At 43.8% G+C, this 25,303-nt stretch overlaps 1 protein-coding gene across 12 annotated transcripts in view; it reads right to left on the bottom strand.

Annotated features, from left to right (window-relative positions):
• myo18a (myosin XVIIIA) overlaps positions 1 to 25,303 on the bottom strand; it is a 155,649-nt gene that overhangs the window by 17,298 nt on the left and 113,048 nt on the right. For 6 of the 12 annotated variants that reach the window (XM_062959264.1, XM_062959268.1, XM_062959265.1 and 3 more), the window contains 5 exons: positions 24,038 to 24,223; positions 21,719 to 21,858; positions 21,209 to 21,253; positions 10,404 to 10,526; positions 4,007 to 5,286 (listed from right to left, as the gene is read on the bottom strand). In XM_062959264.1, the coding sequence (XP_062815334.1) occupies positions 4,008 to 5,286; positions 10,404 to 10,526; positions 21,209 to 21,253; positions 21,719 to 21,858; positions 24,038 to 24,223 (1,773 nt within the window). In that variant the 3' untranslated portion in view covers position 4,007. The remainder of the gene's footprint in view (positions 1 to 4,006; positions 5,287 to 10,403; positions 10,527 to 21,208; positions 21,254 to 21,718; positions 21,859 to 24,037; positions 24,224 to 25,303) is intronic. The other 6 variants (XM_062959266.1, XM_062959275.1, XM_062959271.1 and 3 more) reach the window with 3 other exon arrangements.

Below are 25,303 nucleotides of genomic sequence, written 5' to 3'. Positions count from 1 at the left end.
CCCGGTGGTGATGGGCACACTGGGTGCCGTGCCAAAAGATCTCAGCCGGCATTTGGAAACAATAGGCATTGACAAAATTACGATCTGCCAACTGCAAAAGGCCACCTTACTGGGATCTGCGCACATCATCCGAAAATACATCAAACAGTCGTAGACACTTGGGAAGTGTTCGACTTGTGATTTTGTGATACGAAATCCAGCATATCTATCTTGTTTGCTGTGTCATACAACAACAACAACAACAACAACAACAACAACTTGGGAAGTGTTCGACTTGTGATTTTGTGATACGAAATCCAGCATGTCTATCTTGTTTGCTGTGTCAGACTATGTCATTGTGTCAATAATAATAATAATAACAATAGACATTGACAAAATTACAATCTGCCAACTCGAAAAGGCCACCCAACTGGGATCTGCTCGCATCATCCGAAAATACATCACACAGTCCTAAATGCTTGGGAAGTGTTCAACTTGCGATTTTGTGATACGAAATCCAGCATATCTATTTTGTTTGCTGTGTCAGACTATGTCATTATGTCAATAATAATAATAATAATAATAATAATAATAATAATAATAATAATTAATAATAATAATATATTATTATTATTATTATTATTATAAGGTCAAGGTATAGGTTTCCCCTGATGTTAAGTCCAGTCATGTCTGACTCTGGGGGTTGGTGCTCATTTCCATTTCTAAGCCGAAGAGCTGGAGTTGTCCATAGACACCTCCAAGGTCATATGGCTGGCATGACTGCATGGAGCGCTGTTACCTTCCTGCCGGAGCAGTACCTAGTGATCTACTCACATTGGCATGTTTTCGAACTGCTAGGTTGGCAGGAGCTGGAGCTAACAGCGGCCACTCACGCCGCTCCCAGGGTTTGAACCTGGGACCTTTCGGTCGCCAGCTCAGTGCTTTAATGCACTTTGCCACCAGGGCTCTTATTATATTATTATATTATTATATTTTACTAGCTGTGCCCGGCCACGCGTTGCTGTGGCAAAGTGGTGATGATATTGGTTAAAAATTGTTGTGTAATTTTTATTTGACGTTATTTGCATTTTTTTATTAATTTTATTGTAAGTTATATTTTTATTTATTATATTTTATTATTTGTATTATTTTTAGTTATTTTCTGTTATTATAGTATTTTATTGTATTAATTTTTTAGTGTTTTTTATTATTTTTGGGGGGGTTGCTAGGAGACCAAGTTGGAGGAGCTTAGCCTTCTAACTGGCAGCAATTGGATAAAAGCAATTATTCCTCTTTCTCTAATTAGGACTTTATTTTCTTTTCTTTTTGTTGTATCAACCTAGAGGCATGGATGATGGGTTGTGTTGTCAAATTTCGAGGTTGGGGGGGCCTGCAGTTTTGTTGTTTTGTGGGTCGCCGTGATGCCATCACTCTTTTATATATATAGATTATATTATTATAATTAATAATAATTGGCAAAGAGGTCGGTAATAAAATTTCAGATCTGCTACCTACAGAAAAGTAACTTCTCTTGAAATCCAGCTGTCTCTGCCCAATTCTTTCTTAAGCACTGAACACCTCAGATAATTTGCTTATCCATCCACATGAAAAGTTGACCCAAGGTGGCCAATTCTGAGAAATGAATGCCATTCCACATTTAGAGTGGCATCAGGAGAAACTCAAAAGAAAAGTCAAGATGAGCCTCGCTTAGAAGGACGCTGGCTCCTTCAAGAGCGGGTATTCCCCCTTCTTTCCATGATTATTATTTCTTTTTAAAAAAACCAAAAAACCCAGAGCGCAAGCAAGCATCCATCTCTCCTCTGCGGCGTCGCCACTAATCTCCCGGCTGCATATGGGAGAGGGCAGAGGTACAGCGGAGCCCATTAATTGTGAGGGAAATAAATACAGCCAGTTCCGAAACAGCCCTGGAGAGGATTAAGGCATCTCAGTGTCCCGTTGCTTTCTGCAGCTAATCCTTGGGGGAGCGAGGGAGCGGCGTTCAGATTCGGCACAGCTCTTCCCAGGAAGCGAGGAGAAGAAAGGGGGGAAAGGCGGAGGAGGAAGAGAGGAGCCGACAAAAGTGTAGCGTCCAGATGGATAAGTCATGGCGCCACTCGATTCTGCTTTGGTCAGATCTCACCTGAAATAACCCTGTGTCCTCAATTCAAGAACGAGTTGGACCAGGCGGAAGGTGTCCAGAGAAGAGTGACCAAAATGATCGAAGATCTGGAAAGCATGAATCCCTAGAAGGAATGTTTAGGGAGAGGACTGGGTTTCACCTGGAGAAGAGAAGACTGAAAGGATACAATGGAGAAGATGGGATCCACTGTTTTCCATCGTTCCAGAGACTAGAACAGGGGTCCCCAAACTAAGGCCCAGGGGCCGGATGTGGCCCATCGAAGCTATTTATCCGGCCCCCATGGCACAAGGGCAGAAGTGGGTTGGGCTAAATGACCCAAGGGGTCTCTTCTTCTCTTACAACCATCATCATCATCATCATCATCATCATCATTATTATTATTATTAACATTGAGGCTGGGTGGCCATTTTTCAGGGGTGCTTTGTTTGTGCTTTTGGTGCACAGAGGCAGAAGGGGGTTGGACTAAATGGCCCAACCCTTATTATTATTATTATTATTATTATTATTATTATTATTATTATTATTATTATTAACATTGAGGCTGGGTGGCCATTTTTCAGGGGTGCTTTGTTTGTGCTTTTGGTGCACAGAGGCAGAAGGGGGTTGGACTAAATGGCCCAACCCTTATTATTATTATTATTATTATTATTATTAACATTGAGGCTGGGTGGCCATCTGTCAGCGGTGCTTTGTTTGTGCTTTTGGTGCACAGAGGCAGAAAGGGGTTGGACTAAATGGCCCAACCCTCATTATTATTATTATTATTATTATTATTATTATTATTATTATTAACATTGAGGCTAGGTGGTCATCTGTCAGGGATGCTTTGCTTATGCTTTTGGTGCACAGAGGCAGAAGGGGGTTGGACTAAATGGCCCAACCCTCATTATTATTATTATTATTATTATTATTATTATTATTATTATTATTAACATTGAGGCTAGGTGGTCATCTGTCAGGGATGCTTTGCTTATGCTTTTGGTGCACAGAGGCAGAAGGGGGTTGGACTAAATGGCCCAACCCTCATTATTATTATTATTATTATTATTATTATTATTATTATTATTAACATTGAGGCTAGGTGGTCATCTGTCAGGGATGCTTTGCTTATGCTTTTGGTGCACAGAGGCAGAAGGGGGTTGGACTAAATGGCCCAGAGGGTCTCTTCCAACCCTCTTTGTTATTATTATTGTTGTTGTTATTATTATTAATTATTATTATATTGTCCGGCCAACTATAGTCCAGCCCTCCAACAGTCTGAAGGATCGTGAACTGGCCCCTTGTTTTGAAAGTTTTGGGACCCCTGGACTAGAATATGAACCAATGGATTCAAATGACAAGAGATTCCACCTAAACATTAGGAGGAACTTTTTTCTGAACCCAGATTACCTTTGAGGTATCTTTGGAAGCCTTCAAACAGAGGTTGAATGGGCATCCTTCAGCTGTGCTTTCGTTGTAAGAAAGAGTATGGCCAGTTCCCAGGTATCCACATGTTGTTTTCACCATTTTCTACACACAAAATCTTGCACGATTATTACCTCGCATATGAACCACAAGGGATTAGTAAGGATTGAAAAGAGGCTGCTTTTGCAAACATACACTGCAAACAGGCACAACCAAAGTCTCAGCCTCAGTGTTACCAAATTAGAAAAGTGTTGCCGATATCCTCGCCCAACCAATCTGTGCATTAAGTCAGTTTGCAAACTCCGGGATATTTTGAGCCATCTATCCATGGCCCACATGCAGAACTAATGTGTATCTGGACGACCTTCTGGTTTAGTTAATTGTCCTCAGAGGTTGCCCCTTTCCCTCCTTCCCCTTTGGTTAGAGATTAGTTAGCCACACTCCATGCCACTGGCCTCAGGGCGCACACTCCATGCCACCTGCCTTAGTCGCTCTCCGGCCGGTACAGGTACTTCATCATGAGGCTGTCCACCTGCTTCTTGCGCTGCTTCTCCTCCTTCTTCAGCTGCTTGCTGGACTTCCCGGCTTCCGGGCCCTCCTCCTCTTCCAAGGCCTTCTTGGGGCCTTTCTTGATGCTGGAGTTGCTGCGGTACGAGACGGTGGAGCCTGAAGACGACTCGGAAGAAGACCCTGACTCTTGCTGCTTCTTTTTCTTGGACTTCTTCTTGGACTTCTTGGAGTGCTTCCGGGAGCTCTTCCTTGACCTTTCAGGTGAAGACGAAGAGGAGGAAGAGGAAGAGTCACTGCTGTTACTCCTCCTTTTGCCCTTTGAGCTGTGAGGACGAGAAAAATCAAGGGCCGAAGCCGAGCGGCGTATGCTGCTGGCTGGATGTTCAGTTGTCTCAAGCAAAGCGCTTTTGGAGCTCCGGACGCTCCTCCGATCATCGTCTGAATCAGGGTCCAGGCTGGAGCGCTTGAACTTGACTGGCTGGTAGTTCAACACCTCGTGGATGGCAGCCTCCAGATCCGGGTCGAGGTAGCTGCGGTGGCCAACCGGGCGGATGTCGGGATCCTCAACCCGTGACTCCTCCGAAGCTGCGGTCCGAGGCCTCGGCGGGACAGAAAGGCTGCGGGAGAGCGAGTGCTGGCTGTAGAGGGACCGGGACTCGCTCAGGGCCACGCTGGCTGCGTCGTCGTCCAGCTGGGAACGGCTCAAGGAAAGACGGGAACTCGGGCGTCCATAGGAAGGACTGAGGTCATCCAGGCGGGATGTGCTGCGCCGCAGGCTGCCGGGGCTGGAGAGTGCCAAGCTGAGGGACGACCGGGTGTCGTCTTCGCGGGCATCCAATCCACCGCACCAGGAGGCCCCGCCGTGACCGGACAGGACAGAGGCCTTGTCGAATTCGGACGCTGAGATAGACCAGCGCTTCTCCAGGCCACGAAGGTGGCTGCCGGTCTCGGAGAAGGACTGGGAAAGGACCGAGCTCCTCCCGTCCAGATCGTCTCCGGTCTTCTTCCAAGAAGCGATGGAGGCACCATCGTCCAAACCGCTGGAAACGGAGTTGTGCTTGGCCTTGCGGAAGGAGCGGTCAGGGGAAGGCGGGCGCTCGCTGAGCGTGGAGAAGAGGGTCTCCTCGTCCCCTTTGCCCCCAATGGAGTCCTTGAGGTTGCCCCGCTTCCGGTAACTCAGAGAACTCATGACTGAGGCGGGCCTGCTTTCCTCCACCTCCTTGGCCTCTTTGCCCACTGAGTTCAGGCCGGACCTGAGGGAGGCCAGAGAGGACAAAGAGGCCACAATACGTTGCGCAGGGTGGGAGAGAAGGAAGGGAAAGAAAGGAAGAGAAGGCAGATGAATTCAAAGGGTCGTGTTGTGTTTGCGTCCATGTCAGAAAGAAAAGGCCCAAAGGATGAGAATGAAGAAATAGTGTGTGAAGTGTGCAAGAGAGCAAGGTGTAAAAGGATATGTAACCGAGAGATGTGAGTGACACAAAGGGACACGATTTATTGAGGACTGGATGAGGACAAACAAATTGAAACTGAATCCAGACAAGACGGTCATTTGGAAGGCAGATCAGGGTATAGGGTGGCTACCTGTGCTGGGTGGGTCACACAAAACTGTGATGAAGACACTTAGCTGTAACTAGCTGTGCCCGGCCACACATTGCTGTGGCGTTGTCTGGTGGTGTTGGTGAGAAATGGTTGAGGTAGTGGTGGTATTGAATGTCTGTTGTATGGTTATCTTTATGTTTAGTATGCACACTGAAGTGGATTATATGGCAGCGTGGAGTCAAGATAATCCAGTTCAAAGCAGATAATATAAGATTCTAAATGGGTTATATAGCTGTGTGGAAGGGCCTTGAGTCTACACTGCCATATAATCCAGTTAAAAACTGATAATCTGTGGAAGAGGCCTAAGTGAGGCCTAACTGTGCCTGTCCCCTGGACTGAGTAGGTTGCTAGGAGACCAAGTGGGTAGAGCTTAGCCTTCAAACTGGCAGCAATTGGATAAAACTATTATTCCTTATTTTTCTTTTATTTTTGTTGTATCAACCTAGAGGCATGGATGATGGGTTGTGTTGTCAAATTTCGAGGTTGGGGGGCCTGTAGTTTTGTTGTTTTGTCCGCTGCCCTGATGCCATCACTCTTTTATATAACTGTAATGACAGGAAGGCTAACTTTTATTGAGTCACGTTAACCTTACCATCTGTCTTGTTGAGTAGCTTGCAATAACCTTATTAGATGAATGTTTTTAAATATGTTTACTTATCGCTGATTGTAAAATTGTTTTATAGGTTGTGTTTTATATATCGCATATACTTGAGTATAAGCTGAGTTTTTCAGACCCTTTTTAGGGCTGAAAAAGCACCCCTTGGCTTATTTATTTATTATTTATTTATTACAATATTTATATCCCACCCTTCTCACCCAACAGGGGACTCAGGGCAGCTTACAATAAAACGCATATATAAAAATTATACAGTGCAATATAAACCAGTTAAAAAATTATTAACTTATATCAGTATTCATAAAACACATTATAAAATACAGGTAGGCGTGTTCAGGCGTGTTGGCTTATACACGAGTGAGAGTCCTGGTCGGCTTATACTCAAGTATATATAAGTTGGACAGTCTTACCTTATTAAAGTCTTATTATCTTAAACTACAATATTGTGTAAATATTCAAAAACATCGAACCAACTGATGCCTCAATTAATGTAATTTTATTGGTATCTACAGTAAAGTCTCACTTATCCAACATAAACGGGCTGGCAGAACGTTGGATAAGCGAAGATCTTGGATAATAAGGAGGGATTAAGGAGAAGCCTATTAAACATCAAAATAGGTTATGATTTTACAAATTAAGCACCAAAACATCATGTTATACTGTACAACAAATTTGACAGAAAAAGTAGTTCAATACGTAGTAATGTTATGTTGTAATTACTGTATTTACGAATTTAGCACCAAAATATCGCGATATATTGAAAACATTGACTACAAAAATGCATTGGATAATCCAGAATGTTGGATAAGTGAGACTCTACAGTATCTATTTTTATTTTTCAAAAATACCAGTAGCTGCTGCATTTCCCACCCTCGTCTTATACTCGAGTCAATGAGTTTTCCCAGTTTATTGTGGTAAAATTAGGTGCCTTGGTTTATATTTGGGTCGGCTTATACTCGAGTATATATGGCATGTATACTGTTTTATATTGTCTTTTACACAATGTTGTGAGCCGCTTTGGGTCCTGATTTAGGGAGAAAAGTGGGATATAAATAAAGATTTACTATTATTATTATTATTAGGTAAAAGGTAAAGGTTTCCCCTGACGTTAAGTCCAGTCATGTCTGACTCTGGGGTTTGGTGCTCATCTCCATTTCTAAGCCAAAGAGCCGGCGTTGTCCATAGACACCTCCAAGGTCATGTGGTCGGCATGACTGCATGGAGTGCTGTTACCTTCCTGCTGGAGCAGTACCTATTGATCTACTCACATTGGCATGTTTTCAAACTGCTAGGTTGGCAGAAGCTGGAGCTAATAGTGGGCGCTCATTCCGCTCCCAGGATTTGAACCTGGGACCTTTTGGTGTGCAAGTTCAGCAGCTCAGTGCTTTAACACACTTCGCCACCGGTGCTCCAGTGAGACTCTACTGTATAAACAAAGATTTATTTATTTATTTTATTTACATCACTTTTACCCCACCTTTCTCTCCGAGGAGACTCAAAGCGGCTTACAGTAAATAGGCAAAAATTCAATGCCTAAAAACAATGTAAAAACAACAATTCATATAAAACAATCTACAAAACAACAGTTCATAATAAAACAAAATAAAATTACATTATACAAAATTTTAAGAATGTCCAAGATTTATTATTATTATTGTTATTATTATTATTAATTTCTACATTGGTGTTATTGTATTTACATGGTTTTATTGTATGTATGCGTAAGTGTGTACATATTGTATGTTTTACATGTTTCGATATGGTCAAAAGTGACTAATCAATAAAGAATCGTATTATATAATTTGTACCTGTGTGCGTCTCTCGCTTGGTGTGTGCAGCATTGTGTGCAATTCGAGGCCTCGCTGTATACTATTGCCGCTCCTCCCTCCCTCCCTCTCTGCCATTCCCAAAGACGGAAAAAATGCTCCCATTGATTTCAATTTATTTTGTTGTCAACTACCTGGGAAAACACGGCCAACGTGTCACAATTGATTCCCAGCGCTTGCTTTTTTTTTTTTTTTAAATGGGTTGGGGATGAGAGGGGAACAAAAAGAGAAGGGGAAGCATTATCTTCCATAACAAAATGTTTTACATCCTTCCCGAGGAATAAATTAAACCAATTAGAGCGTGCCTCAGATCTTTCCCCCCTGCTTGGCAGTCGTGAGCACGCTATACAGGCTGTGGGGGAAGCTGAAGGCGAGAAGGAGGAGAAGAAGAAAGAAAGGCACCCGCATTCACCCCCCTCTGCCATTGCTCAAGAGAGAAAAGGCTTAGATACCAAAGGAAACCTCTCTTCCGAGCTTGGACAAGGGGTCAAGGGAAGACAGAGGGACCCACGGCGAGGCCGGGGAGGAGGAGGAGGCCAGGTCTTTGCCCACCAGGCCCACCCACCAGCCACATGCCTCCTTCCTTCCAAGGGGCACAAAAGGCACTGGCGAGGCTGGCCCAACGGCGCCATCAGCCTCCAGCCTTCCTTCCGCGCACTGCCGCCGCCGCCACCGCCATTCATTGCGATGGATGATGATGCTGCCGGTGGTTTCCATGGCAACAAGTGTCCTATAAATAGCCCCCGTGTCTGGTTCTCCTGGTCACTTCCAAAGGCTGGCGAGAAGGGGGTGGAGGAAGGAAAGAAGGACAGAAGGAAGGAGGGAAGGGTTGGGTGGAAGCGGGAGAAATCTCACCCTTCTGGGAGAGAAGGCTGGGGAGATGTCCCCAACTCGCAGAATCACAAAACTCATTGGTGCCGTGACTCGGATGTCTTAGAAATGCCACCCAGGACTTCACAAGTCTCCTAGTTATTTAGAATCATAGAATAGTAGAGTTGGAAGAGACCTCATGGGCCATCCAGTCCAACCCCCTGCCAAGTAGCAGGAAATCATATTCAAAGCACCCCCGACAGATGGCCATCCAGCCTCTGCTTAAAAGCCTCCAAAGAAGGAGCCTCCACCACAGTCCAGGGCAGAGAGTTCCACTGCCGAACAGCTCTCACAGTCAGGGAGTTCTTCCTGATGTTCAGGTGGAAAATCGTTTGTGATCTTTTGAAAAGTATGCCTAGTGGTGTCATTGGTTCCTACATTAATCAACATAAAGGGAGGGGGGGGGAGGATGATGGGGCTTTAGGAGCCTGGTGAGCCTCTGAGTGATATGGTGTATTTTTGCCCCTGGGAGGCATCATATTTCTCGAGCCATCCCATCCAGTCTGGAAATGATGGCTTCCGTTCCTCTAAGGAGGGAGTCACCTACTACCAAGACCTGTTTCCTTTGAGGATTGACAGGGTCCCTTTTGTGCAAGACAGTGTGTAGGTCCCTGGATGAGTGTTCCTGTTGAAGTGAATTGTGCAGGTGTAAAGTGTTGTCCTCCTCCTCGACATCCCCAGTGCATTCATCAATGACAATCCATAGAATAATGCCACTCGTAAGCTGCCCTGAGTCCCCTTCAGGGTGAGAAGGGCAGGATATATACGTTGCAAAAATATATATAATAAATAACTGGAAGTCACAGACACATCTGCTCCAATCGCTAAACGAGTCATTGGGAAACACCAGCAGCCTGAGAAGCCAATGCTGTCGGGAGATGCGGAAGGTTTCAGCATGACAATGGAGGTCCCTTCAACGCGATGGCTCCCCACCAGTTCATTCAGAGGAAGAACAACCAGACACATTTTGTTGACACAACCAGTGAGAAGGGCTAGCACTTCCCTTTGGCCTTACACATGGTCCTTGGGGGATGTTTTCATGCCAACCCCCCTCCATGATGGACCTATGCCCCTTTCTGCCAGCTGTGGGGTGCTGGGGTGCCCTCCTCACCTTGCTGCCCAGGTGGGTTTCATTCTGGTGCCAAACACAGCTTCTTATTCAAAACCATTAAACCTTGTAAACCTTTTAAACAGCCAGTTTAAATGTGCTTCTAGCCTGTTTAAATTCATTATTTTTAAAAAAACCCTGTTTTCAATTTAAAGAACCACTTACATTGATTTGAGCGGCACACTGCTTACATAATATAGGATAAAGTATTTCGATCGATCGATCGTCTCGCGTGCGCAAATGAAATGCAGGATGAGAGGAGAGACCTTTCTCCCTCTGTGGCCACACTCTCAGCGTTCACAGGTGTGATATCCTACCAAAAAGGGGAGCCTTTCGGCCGGATGTTCTCACCTGCTGCTCTTAAAGCTGCCGTCCTCTGAGACCGTCTTGGAGGAGCCTTTGTTCTTGCACAGCCAGGACTTCACGCCATCCACACGGTCCTCCAGCTCCGAGTCGCCATCTGAGTCGCCGTCACTGGAAACAAACAAGGAAGGGGTCAGAGTGCCTGAGATCCGGGGTCATCGTCCAAATCCATCATGCGTAAGAGAGCTTAGAAGGTCCAGCCAAGCTGGGGTTAATTGGGCCTAAAGAAACTAGAGAAGAGTGGGTTGCACATGCTGAGACGGGGCAACAATGGCTCTCCAAATGCTGTTGGGTCGCGATTCCCATCATCCCTTGCCCTTGAGTATCTGGCCTCACATGCAAAGGTAAATAATTCTTGCAGTTTTCTTCCTGCTACTGAATATTCCTCTAAAACATCCTCTAAACATACACTCTCCATGTGTTTCAATCCATGCCCTAATTCCTACCCAACTTGTGGAGATGTTTAAATATTGATAGGAAATGCTCAACACTCTATTATTCTTCCTAAAGGCATTTCCAACCTGTTTTTTTTACCTAGGGATAGAAATAATAATAATAATAACAACCGACAAAACCATTGATCATATCCTCAGCTGCTGTAAGAAAATCGCACAGACAGACTACAAACAGAGGCACAACTATGTGGCCCAATTGATTCATTGGACCCTGAAGAAGGAGACAGAAGGCCTGATCCTTGCAGCCCAGGAGGAAGCCATCAGGACAAATGCAATTAAGGCCAAGATCGAAAAATCAGCTGATGACCCAAAATGCAGACTGTACAAGGAAGCTGACAAAACCATTGATCATATCCTCAGCTGCTGTAAGAAAATTGCACAGACTGACTACAAACAGAGGCACAACTATGTGGCCCAAATGATTCATTGGAACTTATGCCTCAAGTACCACCTCCCAGCAGTAAAGAACTGGTGGGATCACAAACCTGCAAAAGTATTGGAAAATGAGCACGCAAAGATACTGTGGGACTTCCGAATCTAGACTGACAAAGTTCTGGAACACAACACACCAGACATCACAGTTGTGGAAAAGAAAAAGGTTTGGATCATTGATGTCGCCATCCCAGGTGACAGTCGCATTGACGAAAAACAACAGGAAAAACTCAGCCGCTATCAGGACCTCAAGATTGAACTTCAAAGACTCTGGCAGAAACCAGTGCAGGTGGTCCCAGTGGTGATGGGCACATTGGGTGCCGTGCCAAAAGATCTCAGACGGCATTTGGAAACAATAGACATTGACAAAATCACGATCTGCCAACTGCAAAAGGCCACCCTACGGGGATCTGCACGCATCATCTGAAAATACATCACACAGTCCTAGACACTTGGGAAGTGATCGACTTGTGATTTTGTGATACGAAATCCAGCATATATATCTTGTTTGCTGTGTCATACAACAACAACAACAACAACAACAACAACAACTTGGGAAGTGTTCGACTTGTGATTTTGTGATACGAAATCCAGCATGTCTATCTTGTTTGCTGTGTCATACTCTGTCTTTGTGTCAATAATAATAATAATAATGATGATAATAATAATAATACATCACACAGTCCTAGACACTTGGGAAGTGTTTGACTTGTGATTTTGTGATACGAAATCAAGCATGTCTATCTTGTTTGCTGTGTCATACAATATAATAATAATAATAATAATAATAATAATAATAATAATAATAATAATAATATCAGCATGGAGCTTGGCTTGGACAAATGTTCGACAGTCATCACACAGTCCTAGACACTTGGGAAGTGTTCGACTTGTGATTTCGTGATATGAAATCCAGCATATCTATCTTGTTTGCTGTGTCATACAATAAATAATAATAATAATAATAATAATAATAATAATAATAATAATAATAATAAAAATCACACAGTCCTAGACACTTGGGAAGTGTGCGACTTGTGATTTTGTGATACGAAATCCAGCAAATCTAGCTTGTTTGCTGTGTCATAATAAAATAATAATATGAATAAAAAATCACAAATACACTTTCCGTTGGAAACTGCAGCCCTGTCTCATCTTCTGAGCTCTAAAATAAACCCATTTAAATCTTATCTTGGGGCAAAGCAGTCTTTAGTCCTCCGGATATAAATCTCAGCAGACTAGCTAGGAATGATGGGAAGGGCTGTCCAACAATAGCTGGCAGGCCAGACTTTGTTCTTCGATTCTTAAGACACTCAGCTCAGACTGAGAAGGAAATGCATTGCTTTGGGGGGGTTAAAAAGGGTCTGCTATATCTTAGTATTCATTCAGGATTAATTTCAAATACATGGCAATGCAGAGAACACCTTGAAGTGAAAGCAAGAGACATCTACAAACCCTGCTGCAACCTTGAGAGCAAACAAACCCGGCTCCTCCATTCCCTAAGATGTGAGGAGGACTTCTTTCTCAATGGGGATTGAAAGGGAACAACCGCTTGTGATCCGAAGAAAAGAGCCTCCAATCCTTCGCCCGCAGAGAAGGCGAGAGCCTCCCACTTTGCACGGAAGGGTTTCGCCCACCTCAGGCCGTCAAGCGCTGCCTCCGGGGAGGCTCTTCTCAGCCTCCCAGCCGTCGGCATCAACCTATTTTTGTAAGCCATCTCTCAGCGTCGCAAGCGGCGTTCCCTCGTCTCGCAATATGTCCTTGTCCCCAGGCTCTGCTGCCAGCCGTGCGTCTGGAAACCACAGGGGTCCCCAGGGAGGAGGGAGAAAACACCGTCAACCGAGGCTTCAAGACTGTCTCCTTCAACCAATTCCAACCAAACCTTCCGCAAAGAGCGCCGTCCAAGCAGCTCATGACAAAGCTTTTCAAAGTTTTCTCTACTGAAATGAACAGATATAGGATGGGCGACCCCTGGTTGAAAACAGTCCATGAGAAAGGGATCTAGGAGACTTAGTGGACCAAAAGTCAACAGTGTGATGCAGCAGCTCAAAAAGCCAAGGCGAAGCTAGACTGCAGCAATAGGAATGTAGTCTGGATGGAGGGAAGCCATAGCTTTGGTCAGGCATCATCTGGAATATTGTGTCCATTCTGGGCAAAGCAATTTAAGAAGGAGATGGACAAGATGGAAGCTGTCCATAGAAAGGCAACCAAAATGTCAAAGGGTTGCTGTGAGTTTTCCAACCTGTATGGCCATGTTCCAGAAACATTCTCTCCTGACATTTTGCCCACATCTATGGCAGGCATTCTCAGAGGTGATGAGGTCTGTTGGAAACTAGGCAAATGGGTTTTATATATCTGTAGAATGTCCAGGGTGGGAGAAAGAACTATTGTCTGCTTGAGGCAAGTGTGAATGTTGCAACTGGCCACTTTTGATTAGTATTGAATAACCTTGCAGCTTCAAAGACTGGCTGCCTCCCGTCTAGGGAAATCCTTTCTTGGTCCTGATTGTTCCTGCCATAACAGAACATTTGCTGAATCAATCTGGGCACAGCATATTATTGGAGAACACAGAAATGCTGGACCACTCTAACATCTTTTTGGTTGATGGTTGGAGTTTTTTATAGGAGCCCTGGTGGCGAAGTGCGTCAAAGCACTGAGCTGGAGACCGAAAGGTCCAAGGTTCAAACCCCGGGAGTGGCGTGAGTGGCTGCTGTTAGCTCCAGCTTCTGCCAACCTAGCAGTTAGAAAACATGCCAATGTGAGTAGATCAATAGGTACCGCTCCGGCGGGAAGGTAACGGCGCTCCATGCAGTCATGCCTATGGCCACATGGCCTTGGAGGGGTCTATGGACAACTCTGGCTCTTCAGCTTAGAAATGGAGATGAGCACCAACCCCCAGAGTCGGTCATGACTGGACTTAACATCAGGGGAAATCTTTACCTTTACCTTGGAGTTTTTATGTAGGCATCTCTCCATGTGTGTAGGTTTTCTGTAAACTGTGTGGCCCAACAGACCTCACAAACTCTGAAGATGCCTGCCATAGATGTGGGTGAAGCGTCAGGAGAGAATGCGTCTAGAACACGGCCGAACAGCCCAGAAAACTCACAGCAACCCAGTGATTCCGGCCATGGAAACCTTCGACAACACATCTTCCATGGAGACATTTGAGAGAACCTTCCAAGTGCTGAAAGCTTCTTCTGAAGAAGATGGGGGTCTTTGGCATGCAAGGCACGGCTGCTGACTATCTATATATATATAAAACGGTAATGGACAAATGCTGGAAGTGTGAACAACAGACGGGCACTTTCTATCATTTATGGTGGACATGCCCAAAAGCTCAACTTTACTGGAGAGACATTAATGAAGCTATACAAACAATTTTAAAGATAAAAATCAAAAGAGAACCAGAGTTTTTCTTACTGGGAATGTTAGACATTGATCAGGACAAAAATAAAGAGATTTTGTTTAGTTACTTGGTAACGGCCGCCAGAATAACATATGCCAAGTTTTGGAGACGAAAGGAGATTCCGAATAAGGAAGAATGGCTAAATAAAGTTATGGAGGTGATGAACATGGACAAACTCACATATTGGTTATCTTCAAATCAAGGTTTACCGAAGAAAGAGACTAACTGGGACTTGGACTTTGCCTGGGATCTACGAATTAGTCTCCTGTTTTTAACACTGTATCCTGCTTGTTGATTTTAATGATTGTTTTTATTGATGTTGATGTTTTTTACTGGGATAATTGTTTTATTGCTTTGTTACTGTTATTTGTTTGTTTTATTGGGCCAGGCCCCATGTAAGCCGCCCCGAGTCCCTTCGGGGAGATGGGGCGGGGTATAAAAATAAAGTTATTATTATTATGATTATTATTATTGGTAAAGGACTATCTAAAACAAATGAAATTGGAACCTATCTGCTGATTTAGAGACAATCTTTGAGGTTATCGATGACGAAGGGGATGCGGTGATCTATGAATTTTTATATATACAGTTGTTGTTTTTAGGATGAACCAGTTAAAGTTAGATGGAAGTCAACAAAATCCTTTTTTCTCTCTCTTTCTTCTACCTTATTTCCTACTTTACTATAAACAAACAATGTTCTACCACTTTTGATGTGCACATTTTTTTTCTCATATTCCTTAATAAAAAAATTTCAATAAAAAATATTTGACGAAAAGGGTAATGGAATCACGGCACCGGACAAAACAACTAAACTAAACGCCCCACAACCTTGAAAATTGACAGCACAACCTCTCATCCACGCCTCTACGTTCATACAACAAAAAGAAAAGAAAAATTAAGTCCCAGCCACAGCAACGCGAGGCTGGGCACAGCTAGTATATATATAAAAGGGTAATAGAATCACGGCACCGGACAAAACAACTAAACTAAACGCCCCACAACCTTGAAAATTGACAGCACAACCTCTCATCCATGCCTCTACGTTCATACAACAAAAAGAAAAGAAAAATTAAGTCCTAGCCACAGCAACGTGTGGCCGGGCACAGCTAGTATTTAATATTTGTCTCATGCCAGCCTGATCGATTGTGGAGGGAGAGGCGCATTCCTAGGGGCCGCAATTGGAGACGGAAGCCAAGAATACTGAGTTTGGGCACCTTTGGAGTTCCTGAAGTCCTCCCCATCGGCCCCTGAGCACTCCGGCTCTTCCGAGGCAAGACTGTTAAGCTGGTATAAATAACTTGCGTTGTAGAGATACACCCACAGGGCTAGGATGAGCGCAGAGACGTGGAACGAACGGCAACGGCGGAGGGACTAGGAGGAGGAGATAATTCTTGGGTTTCTTAAAAAGCGTGTGGGTGGCATTGAGATACAGAGAGAGAGAGAGAGTCATCTTTGAGAGGTTAACCCCATTACAACTCCCAAAGCTCAAAAGCCACCTTCCCGCTGCCAATTGGAGGGGGAAATAATTACAAAGACAACCCTCCATGCATCGTCTTTGTGTGCGTACTAACTCTCTCCTCTAGAAAACAGGTAAGAGGAGATGGTGGAGGCGGTGGAACAGGGGACGTAAATGGCTTCGTTTTACGGTTCTCCCCCCAATAATGTTTCACGCAAAGGCGATGGTAAGGAAGAGGTACAGCCACCATCCCCGAGCAAGAAGGGATTTATGGCCTCGAGGAGCCAACCCTTCTTCTGCAAAAGGTAGCTGATTTATTCGCAAGCGTAAAGGCGGCAGTGCGCAGCCAAAAGCGCCCCAAATTTATAAGCACCGTTCATAACGGTATTGATCGCTCCGAGCGGAGAAAGTAGCGCCGTTATGTCTGGGGAGATGCTTAACGCCGCTCCTGTGTAAATCTCCCGGCTAATGCAGCGCTGTTTACCGCTTTCATTAGGAATCGCAGCAATAAGGACGGTGCCGAGACGTAAGCCTTATTTCTCTCGCCATCTCTCTTCGGGCAAAGCGGAAAGAGATTGAAATCTATCCCTTTCTGTGTTCCAGGCCCCTTCCAAAGACATCTAATGCTCTGTTTAAGGCAAGTGTTTGCGCTTGGTGTGTCAAAATTCACCAAAAAATCTAGCATGACTTGGGTGGTGTGTCACTTCAAGAAAAAAAACACCATAATTTTGCAATATGTATAATTTAAATAACAAAAATATCTAATTGTAATATAGAACTGTATTTAATAAATCAAAAACTATTTACTAACATTATTTCCATGTACAACGATCTATGGTACCTCTTGCCGTTTCCATGCTGATTTCTCTCTATTCTAGTTTCAATGTAGTCATGAATAATGAATAATAATATAATAGTGATAATATGATAATATATTACAATAATAATAGAATGATATAATATATATCTATATATATAAAAGGGTAATGAAATTTCGGCCTAGGACAAAACAACAAATCTACACATCCCAGAAACACTAAACTTGGCAACACAACCTCTCATCCATGCCTCTACGTTCAAACAACAAAAAGAAAAGAAAAATAAAGTCCTAATTAGAGGGAGAGGAATAATTGTCTTTATCCAATTGCTGCCAGTTACAGGCTAAGCTCCACCCACTTGGTCTCCTAGCAACCCACTCAGCCCAGGGGACAGGCAGAGTTAGGCTTCACTTAGGCCTCTTTCACACTGCCTATAAAATACAGATTATCTGATTTTAACTGGATTATATGGCAGTGTAGACTCAAGGCCCTTCCACACAGCTATATAACCCATTTCTAATGGACTTAATGTCAGGGGGAAACCTTTACCCTTTACCTTAACTACCACCAATTCCTCAGTACTTTATTTCCCATACCACCATACTTCGCCACAGCAACGCGTGGCCGGGCACAGCTAGTATATATATAAAGGGTAATGAAATTTCGGCCTAGGACAAAACAACAAAACTACACAGCCCAGAAACACTAAACTTGGCAGCACAACCCCTCATCCATGCCTCTACGTTCAAACAACAAAAAGAAAAGAAAATTAAAGTCTTAATTAGAGGGAGAGGAATAATTGTCTTTATCCAATTGCTGCCAGTTAGAAGGCTAAGCTCCGCCCACGTGGTCTCCTAGCAACCTACTCAGCCCAGGGGACAGGCAGAGTTAGGCCTCACTTAGGCCTCTTCCACACTGCCTATAAAATACAGATTATCTGATTTTAACTGGATTATATGGCAGTGTAGACTCAAGGCCCTTCCCCACAGCTATGTAACCCATTTATAATGGACTTAATGTCAGGGGAAAACCTTTACCCTTTACCTTAACTACCACCAATTCCTCAATACTTCGTTTCCCATACCACCATACTTCGCCACAGCAACGCGTGGCAGGGCACAGCTAGTATATATATATAAATGTAATGTGCATAATTCCCATGGACTAAACAACAAAACCACTGGACCAAATCGCATCAAATTTGGCCACAAAAGACATAGTCATCCAATCAATCTGCATGTGGCAGCAAAAATGGCTAGGTGTGTCAGTGCTGATAATCACTGGTTTAAGGAATGTTCTCCTCAGCCCAACCTCACTCTGAATCCAAATCTCCTTCCTTCCATTCAAAGCCACAGACTCGCCTTGATCAAGCACATCTCTTGCTCCGGGGATAAATGCCAGGAGGCAGTTTGTTATTTTGCTCTCCCTTTTTATCATCTTGGGGAGAGGGACTCCAAAGGCACCAAAGCGCCCCGTAAACAAACTCTGGGGGCAGCCGATATTCTAAATGGTTGGAATTAAACCTCCCGTCAAAGGCAATTTATGTCCAGGCGAGCGTGCCATTAGTTAACCGGGACCCAAATCGCGGGGAACGGCGCAAACGCAGACTGAACGGTGGGGGACATTAATTGTGTGTGACAACGAGGCTCCCGCGGCCCTCCATCACTGCTGCACGCAATTACATTTATCATTAGCCCGTATAGATCCTGCCATCGTCGCCCCAACCGGGCCCATCTCCAGCTCAGGGAGAGAAAGCTGATAAGGAGGAGAAGGAAAAGAGACACCGAGAGATATACACCTCACCATCAAAACCCTTCCGACGTCAAAGACAAAATCCTGGGCTCAAAGGAAATCACTGCAAAACAACGATGGAAAGCTTCAGAGATCCAGGGGACCATTTTGAATCCCCAACGGGGGAACAGAAAGCTAGAAGACCACTTTTAATACAAAACACTCAAGTCTACAGGCTCTTAAACACAGACATTATCCTATCCAAACTCCCCGTCTCTTTGGGAGAGATCCAGGAGGAGCCCAAAGGGATAAAATTAGCAACAAAGACAAACAAATGAGAGCCAACTGAGCCTGAAGGTAAGATGGCGAAACCGAGGCTGTTGTACTTTGGACACATCATGAAATTATTCATTGGGAAAGACTATTGGTGAAATGGAAGGCAGTAAGACAAGGAGGAGACTGTACTAAAAGTGCCTTGGATTTGCAATACCTAACAAGAGAACCTGGAAGTCGTAAGGTGGTTCTAATGTATATACTCGAAGATAAGCCAAGTTTTTCAGTCCTTTTTTTGCGCTGAAAAAGCCTCCCTTGGCTTATAAAGCCAGGCAACGGAGCCCGGAGGCCATTGCTTGCAATATATGATATATTTCTCTCTCCTCTTCCCCTTCCTTAACAGTGTGTTTTCTTTTCCAAAGCCTCCCTTGCTCTTAAGGTAATGTTTTGAAAAGGGAAAGGAGAGGGAGAGAAGCCCTTGCAAGTCAGGAAGAAGAAAAAAATCCATTAATCTTAGAAGAGCATTTTCCCCTGAAATATTTGTTAATCTCTTCTACAGATATATATTCCCCCTGCAAGCCTTTGCAATCCCTATCTACCTATATATCTCTATCTATCTATATACATTAATTTTATATATGAATTTTCCCCTCATGTTTGCAGTCTTTGCAAATCCTATATTCATATAGATAACTAGAGATTTACATATCTATATCTGTATCTATATGTATATATTATTTTTATATATGAATTTTCCCCTCACATGTTTGCAAGTCTCTGCAAATCCTATATATTTATTTATTTACTACATTTATATGCCGCCCTTCTCACCCCAAAGGGGACTCAGAGTGGCTTACAAACTCCATTCACATACAATACCTTATATTATTAGCATAGTACAATACTAGCATTAAATTACTATATTGTACTATATCATTACATTGTAATATTATTAGGATGTTTAGATACATATATATGAACGTAGATATATAGGGCTTGAAAATATTACAGGAAGAAATGCACACATGAATATATATAGACATGTCTAGAGAAATATGAATATAGATATCAAGGGCTTGCAAATATTGCAGGGGAAATGCACACACACATATAGAGAGAGATCTAGATAGATAGATATAATATACCTAGATAGATATAAATATAGATATATAGGGCTTGCAAATATTGCAGGAGGGATTTGCAAATGTTTCAGGAGGGAATGCATATGGGGTTTTTTTGTTTTTTTCGTGTCAGGAGCAACTTGAGAATCTGCAAGTCGCTTCTGGAGTGGGATAATTGGCCATCTGCAAGGACGTTGCCCAGGGGACGCCCGGATGTTTTGATGTTTTACCATCCTTGTGGGAGGCTTCTCTTATGTCCCCGCATGCATATGTGAAATTAGTATATATAATTATATCTAGATAGATATAAACATAGATATATAGGGCTTGCAAATATTGCAGAAGGGATTTGCAAATGTTTCAGGGGGGAATGCATATGTGAAATTAGTATATACTTATATATCTAGCTCTGCTTTATTTAAATAGGCATTGAATGTTTGCCTGTTACTATGTTGGAAACCGGCATGAGTCCCCACGGGGTGAGATACAAATGAAGCATTATTATTATTATTATTATTATTATTATTATTATTATTATTATTATTATTATTATTATTACAGACCACTTACAGACCTAGTTGACTGTTTTTCTTTGAAATACGATAAATATTCAAAAACATTTAACCTACTGATGCCACAATTAATGTAATTTTATTGGTATCTATTATTATTTTGAAATTCACCAGTAGCTGCTGCATTTCCCACCCTTGGCGTATACCTGAGTCAATACGTTTTCCCAGTTTTTTGTCATAAAATTCGGTACCTCGGCTTATATTCGGGTTGCCTTATACTCAAATATATACAGTATGTCAAAGGTGACTTGAAGGCACAACAATCCCCATTATTCTCAACCTCCTCCGAGCCAGGTTCAATGCAAATTTCGGTTATATACATCACTCTTTTCCTATGCCATAGTTAGTGTCACATCTTGGGGACACAGCAATGCCAGTTAGAGTTCTGAAAGTCAATACACATGCTTAGCAGGGGCATGCAAATAAAATCGGAGTTTAGGGGGGACGCTTCCCCTCCATGTTTGAGGTTAGGAGTAACAAGCTGTTACGGGGGGGGGGGGGGGGGGGAAGGACAAGAACTCATCCTCACAGCTTGTTCTTGCGCCTCTGGTACTTTGCCACCATGTCCTGCAAACTGGGGAACAGGGATAGGGAGGTGAGAGATATGACAAGGAAAATAAAACACATGGAGACGGGGAAAGACAAAAAAAAAGGGGCAACAGAAATCAAAAAGGACAAGGAAGGACTGTATTGTAACGTTTGATGTTCTTGCAATGATGTGTTGATGTAGGGAGCTTCAGAGTGAACCCATAGAGAAAGGAGACGACAATAAAAGCTGTACAGCCTATAACTCCCAGAACCTGCCAGCTGAGGCTCTTGGAAGGTGACATCCCAGACATCCAGACAGTGAAGGTCTGCTCACCCTTTGCTTAATGGATTCGTGGTTCACCTCTGACTAAGAGGACACCCATCACTGTCTCGTCCTGGCTCAGAGCTCTCCAGAGATATATGGTCATGATGCCGGGATAGATTTGGCCTTGGACCTGATGTAAAAGGACTTGTGTTATGATCTTAAAGCAAGACACACGTCTGTGCTTACCTGTTGATGAGATCCTCGTTCTCGTCGCTCTCCATCTCGTCCTCAATGGCGGCCTGCAGGTCCCCGATCCGCTTGAAGGCCAGCTTCAGATCCGACTGCAGGCTCTGGTTGGCGGCTTCTAAGCTCTCCAAGTCCATCTCCTATCAGAAGGAGAAAGAAATCAGCTCTGGGCGGGGAGAGGGGGGCAAAGAATTCATTCCCTAGACATCTTGGGGGCCATATAGACCCCAAGATATTTTCTTTTTTATTAGTGCTTTCCAAGATTTCCTGCCAACCTAGCAGTTCAAAAACATGCCAATGTGAGTATATCAATAGATACCACTCCGGCGGGAAGGTAATGGCGCTCCATGCAGTCATGCCGGTCACATGACCTGGAGATGTCTATGGACAACGCCGGCTCTTCGGCTTAGAAATGGAGATGAGCACCAACCCTCAGAGTCAATCACGACTGGACTTAACCTTTACCTTTATCTTTCCAAGAAGATTATGATACACAAAGACAATATGGACAAACGATAGGACTTTACAAAAAACCTACAACACACAAACACCCCTGTGAGTCCCCCAGTGATAGAAATAGTGGATTAAAAGGAGACTAGAAGGGGGGAAAGAGAAGGAAAGAGAGAAGAGAGAAGAGGAAAGAAAAGAAAAATAAAAAGATGGGAAATGGGAAGGGATTTGCGTAAAATAAGATAGTATCGTGTTACATATAACAGTATAGTAAAGGTAAAGGTTTTCCCTGACGTTAAGTCCAGTCGTGTCTGACTCTGGGGGTTGGTGCTCATCTCCATTTCTATGCCGAAGAGCCGGCGTTGTCCGTAGACACCTCCAAAGTCATGTGGCCATAGGCATGACTGCATGGAGTGCCATTACCTTCCCTCCAGAGCAGTACCTATTGATCTACTCATGTTCTGGGGGTTGGTGCTCAGCTCCATTTCTAAGCCGAAGAGCCGGCATTGTCTGTAGACACCTCCAAGGTCATGTGGCCATAGGCATGACTGCATGGAGCGCCATTACCTTCCCGCCGGAGCGGTACCTATTAATCTACTCACATTTGCATGTTTTGAACTGCTAAGTTGGCAGGAGCTGGGCTAACAGCGGGCGCTCAAGCCGCTCCCGGGATTTGAACCTGGGACCTTTTGGACCGCAAGTTCAGCAGCTCAGAGCTTTAACACACTTTGCCACCGGGGCTCCCTTATAACAGTATACTCCCTCGTATGTCTGTGTGTGTGTGTGTGTGTGTGTGTGTGTGTGTGTGTGTGTATATATATATATACACACACACACACACACACGCACACAGACCTTGGAGGTGTCTACAGACAATGCCGGCTCTTTGGCTTAGAAATGGAGCTGAGCACCAACCCCCAGAACATGATTAGATCAATAGGTACTGCTCTGGAGGGAAGGTAATGGCACTCCATGCAGTCATGCCTATGGCCACATGACTTTATATATATATACACACACACATGTTGTATCATAGACATAGTCATGTCTGACTCTTGGGGTTGGTGCTCATTTCCATTTCTAAGCCGAAGAGCCGGCGTTGTCCATAGACACCTCCAAGGTCATGTGGCCATTAGCATGACTGCATGGAGCGCCCTTACCTTCCCGCCGGAGCGGTACCTATTGATCTACTCACATTGGCATGTTTTGAACTGCTAGCTTGGCAGGAGCTGGGGCTAACAGCAGATGCTCAAGCCGCTCCCGGGATTTGAACCTGGGACCTTTTGGACCGCAAGTTCAGCAGCTCAGAGCTTTAACACACTTTGCCACCGGGGCTCCCTTATAACAGTATACTCCCTCGTATGTCTGTGTGCGTGTGTGTGTGTGTGTGTGTGTGTGTATATATATATATACACACACACACATGTTGTATCATAGACATAGTCATGTCTGACTCTGGGGGTTGGTGCTCATTTCCATTTCTAAGCCGAAGAGCTGGCGTTGTCCATAGACACCTCCAAGGTCATGTGGCCATTAGCATGACTGCATGGAGCGCCCTTACCTTCCCGCCGGAGCGGTACCTATTGATCTACTCACATTGGCATGTTTTGAACTGCTAGCTTGGCAGGAGCTGGGGCTAACAGCAGATGCTCAAGCCACTCCCGGGATTTGAACCTGGGACCTTTCGGTCTGCAAGTATAGTTTGTACCTCCACTAACTGATCGTCTTATATTAATATAAGTTCCCTCTATTTGGCGTGAGTATCAGGTCAGTTAAATCAGTATCTTAATGTTAACATGGTTCAAGTCAATCTTGAATTGCTCCCAATTTGTTTGTCTTTTTGGTCTAATGCCACGCCTCTGGCCTCACCAGTTCGTGCTTCTTCCGGCTGGCCTCGGCCTCCTTCTTGGCCAACTCGGCCATCTCCTCCTTGGTGTCTCTCAGCTGGCGCTGCAGCCGTTTGTTCTGCTCCTTCTCCCGGTTCTCAGCTGCCGTCCGCTGGTCTCGCTCCTCCGTCAGCTTCTCCATGTTCTCCTTCAAGCGAGTGGCCAAGCTCTGGGGAAAAGGGGAGGAATAAAAAGGGGAAACGGGGGGCCATCCCTTAGGCTCATATCTCTAAGGGTCCCACCATAATAAATAAACCTGCTTCCCTTCAGTGCCTTTTTCCCCCTTCAGATCCTTCACATCTAGCCTTTTAGTAATTTGAAACTCCAGCCAGGCATTGAGAAGTACATTTCGTTTGAAATGGGGTGTTGGAGGCGAGTTCTCTGGATACTGCGGATGACGGAAAAGTCAAAGGAAAGGGCACGAGAGCAAATCAAGCCTGAACTCTCCCTGGAAGCCAGGAGCGCGTGTGAGGCAGCACATTTCTGACATTTCGTGTGATGCTGGGGAAAGGATGGTCACGTTTTTTGGAAAAGCAAGAAAGGAGGAAGACGTGGCTGCAAATTTGGAAGCCCTGAGCTGTGGAAAATCAAAAAAACTTGGCGGCAAATGTCAATAGTGTTGGAATTCAACCTGATACTGCTGAATGTATATTTATATGTATAACTATGTAGGTTTTTTTAATGTAAGCTCTCAATTTTAATGTAATTTTTAATTTAATTGGATTTTTAAACGTGATATAAATTGCTTTGATGTATATGTTCATGTTGTAAGCCGCCCTGAGTCCCCTGAGGGGTGAGAAGGGCGGGGTAGAAATGATGCAATAAATAAATAAATTAAATAGGTTTCTAGTCCTCAATGAGAAGCAAATAGATAGCTAGGTTGTACATACATATAATATTGATAATGTTATAATGTATTATGATATAATACTGATAATAATACAATTTAATAATATTAATTATATATTATATATTAAATGTAATATTACTAATAATATTACAATGTAATGACAGAGTACAATATTGTAATTTAATGCTAGTATTGCACTATGCTAATAATATAATGTATTGTACGTGAATGCAATTTATAAGCCGCACTGAGTCCCCTCTATGGTGAGAAGGGAGGCATATAAATGTAGTAAATAAATAAAATAAATACTGATCAGTTGACCTCTGAGTCTCCCAGAAGTCTTTAAAGGAGCTCTCCAAAGTGCTGAAACGCCTCCCTCCTAAATAGGCTGAAGTCCCT

This window comes from Anolis carolinensis, unplaced genomic scaffold, assembly GCF_035594765.1.
Source record: "Anolis carolinensis isolate JA03-04 unplaced genomic scaffold, rAnoCar3.1.pri scaffold_7, whole genome shotgun sequence".
Taxonomy (NCBI): Eukaryota; Metazoa; Chordata; class Lepidosauria; order Squamata; family Dactyloidae; genus Anolis; species Anolis carolinensis.
This window is presented reverse-complemented; position numbering and strand designations above follow the sequence as displayed.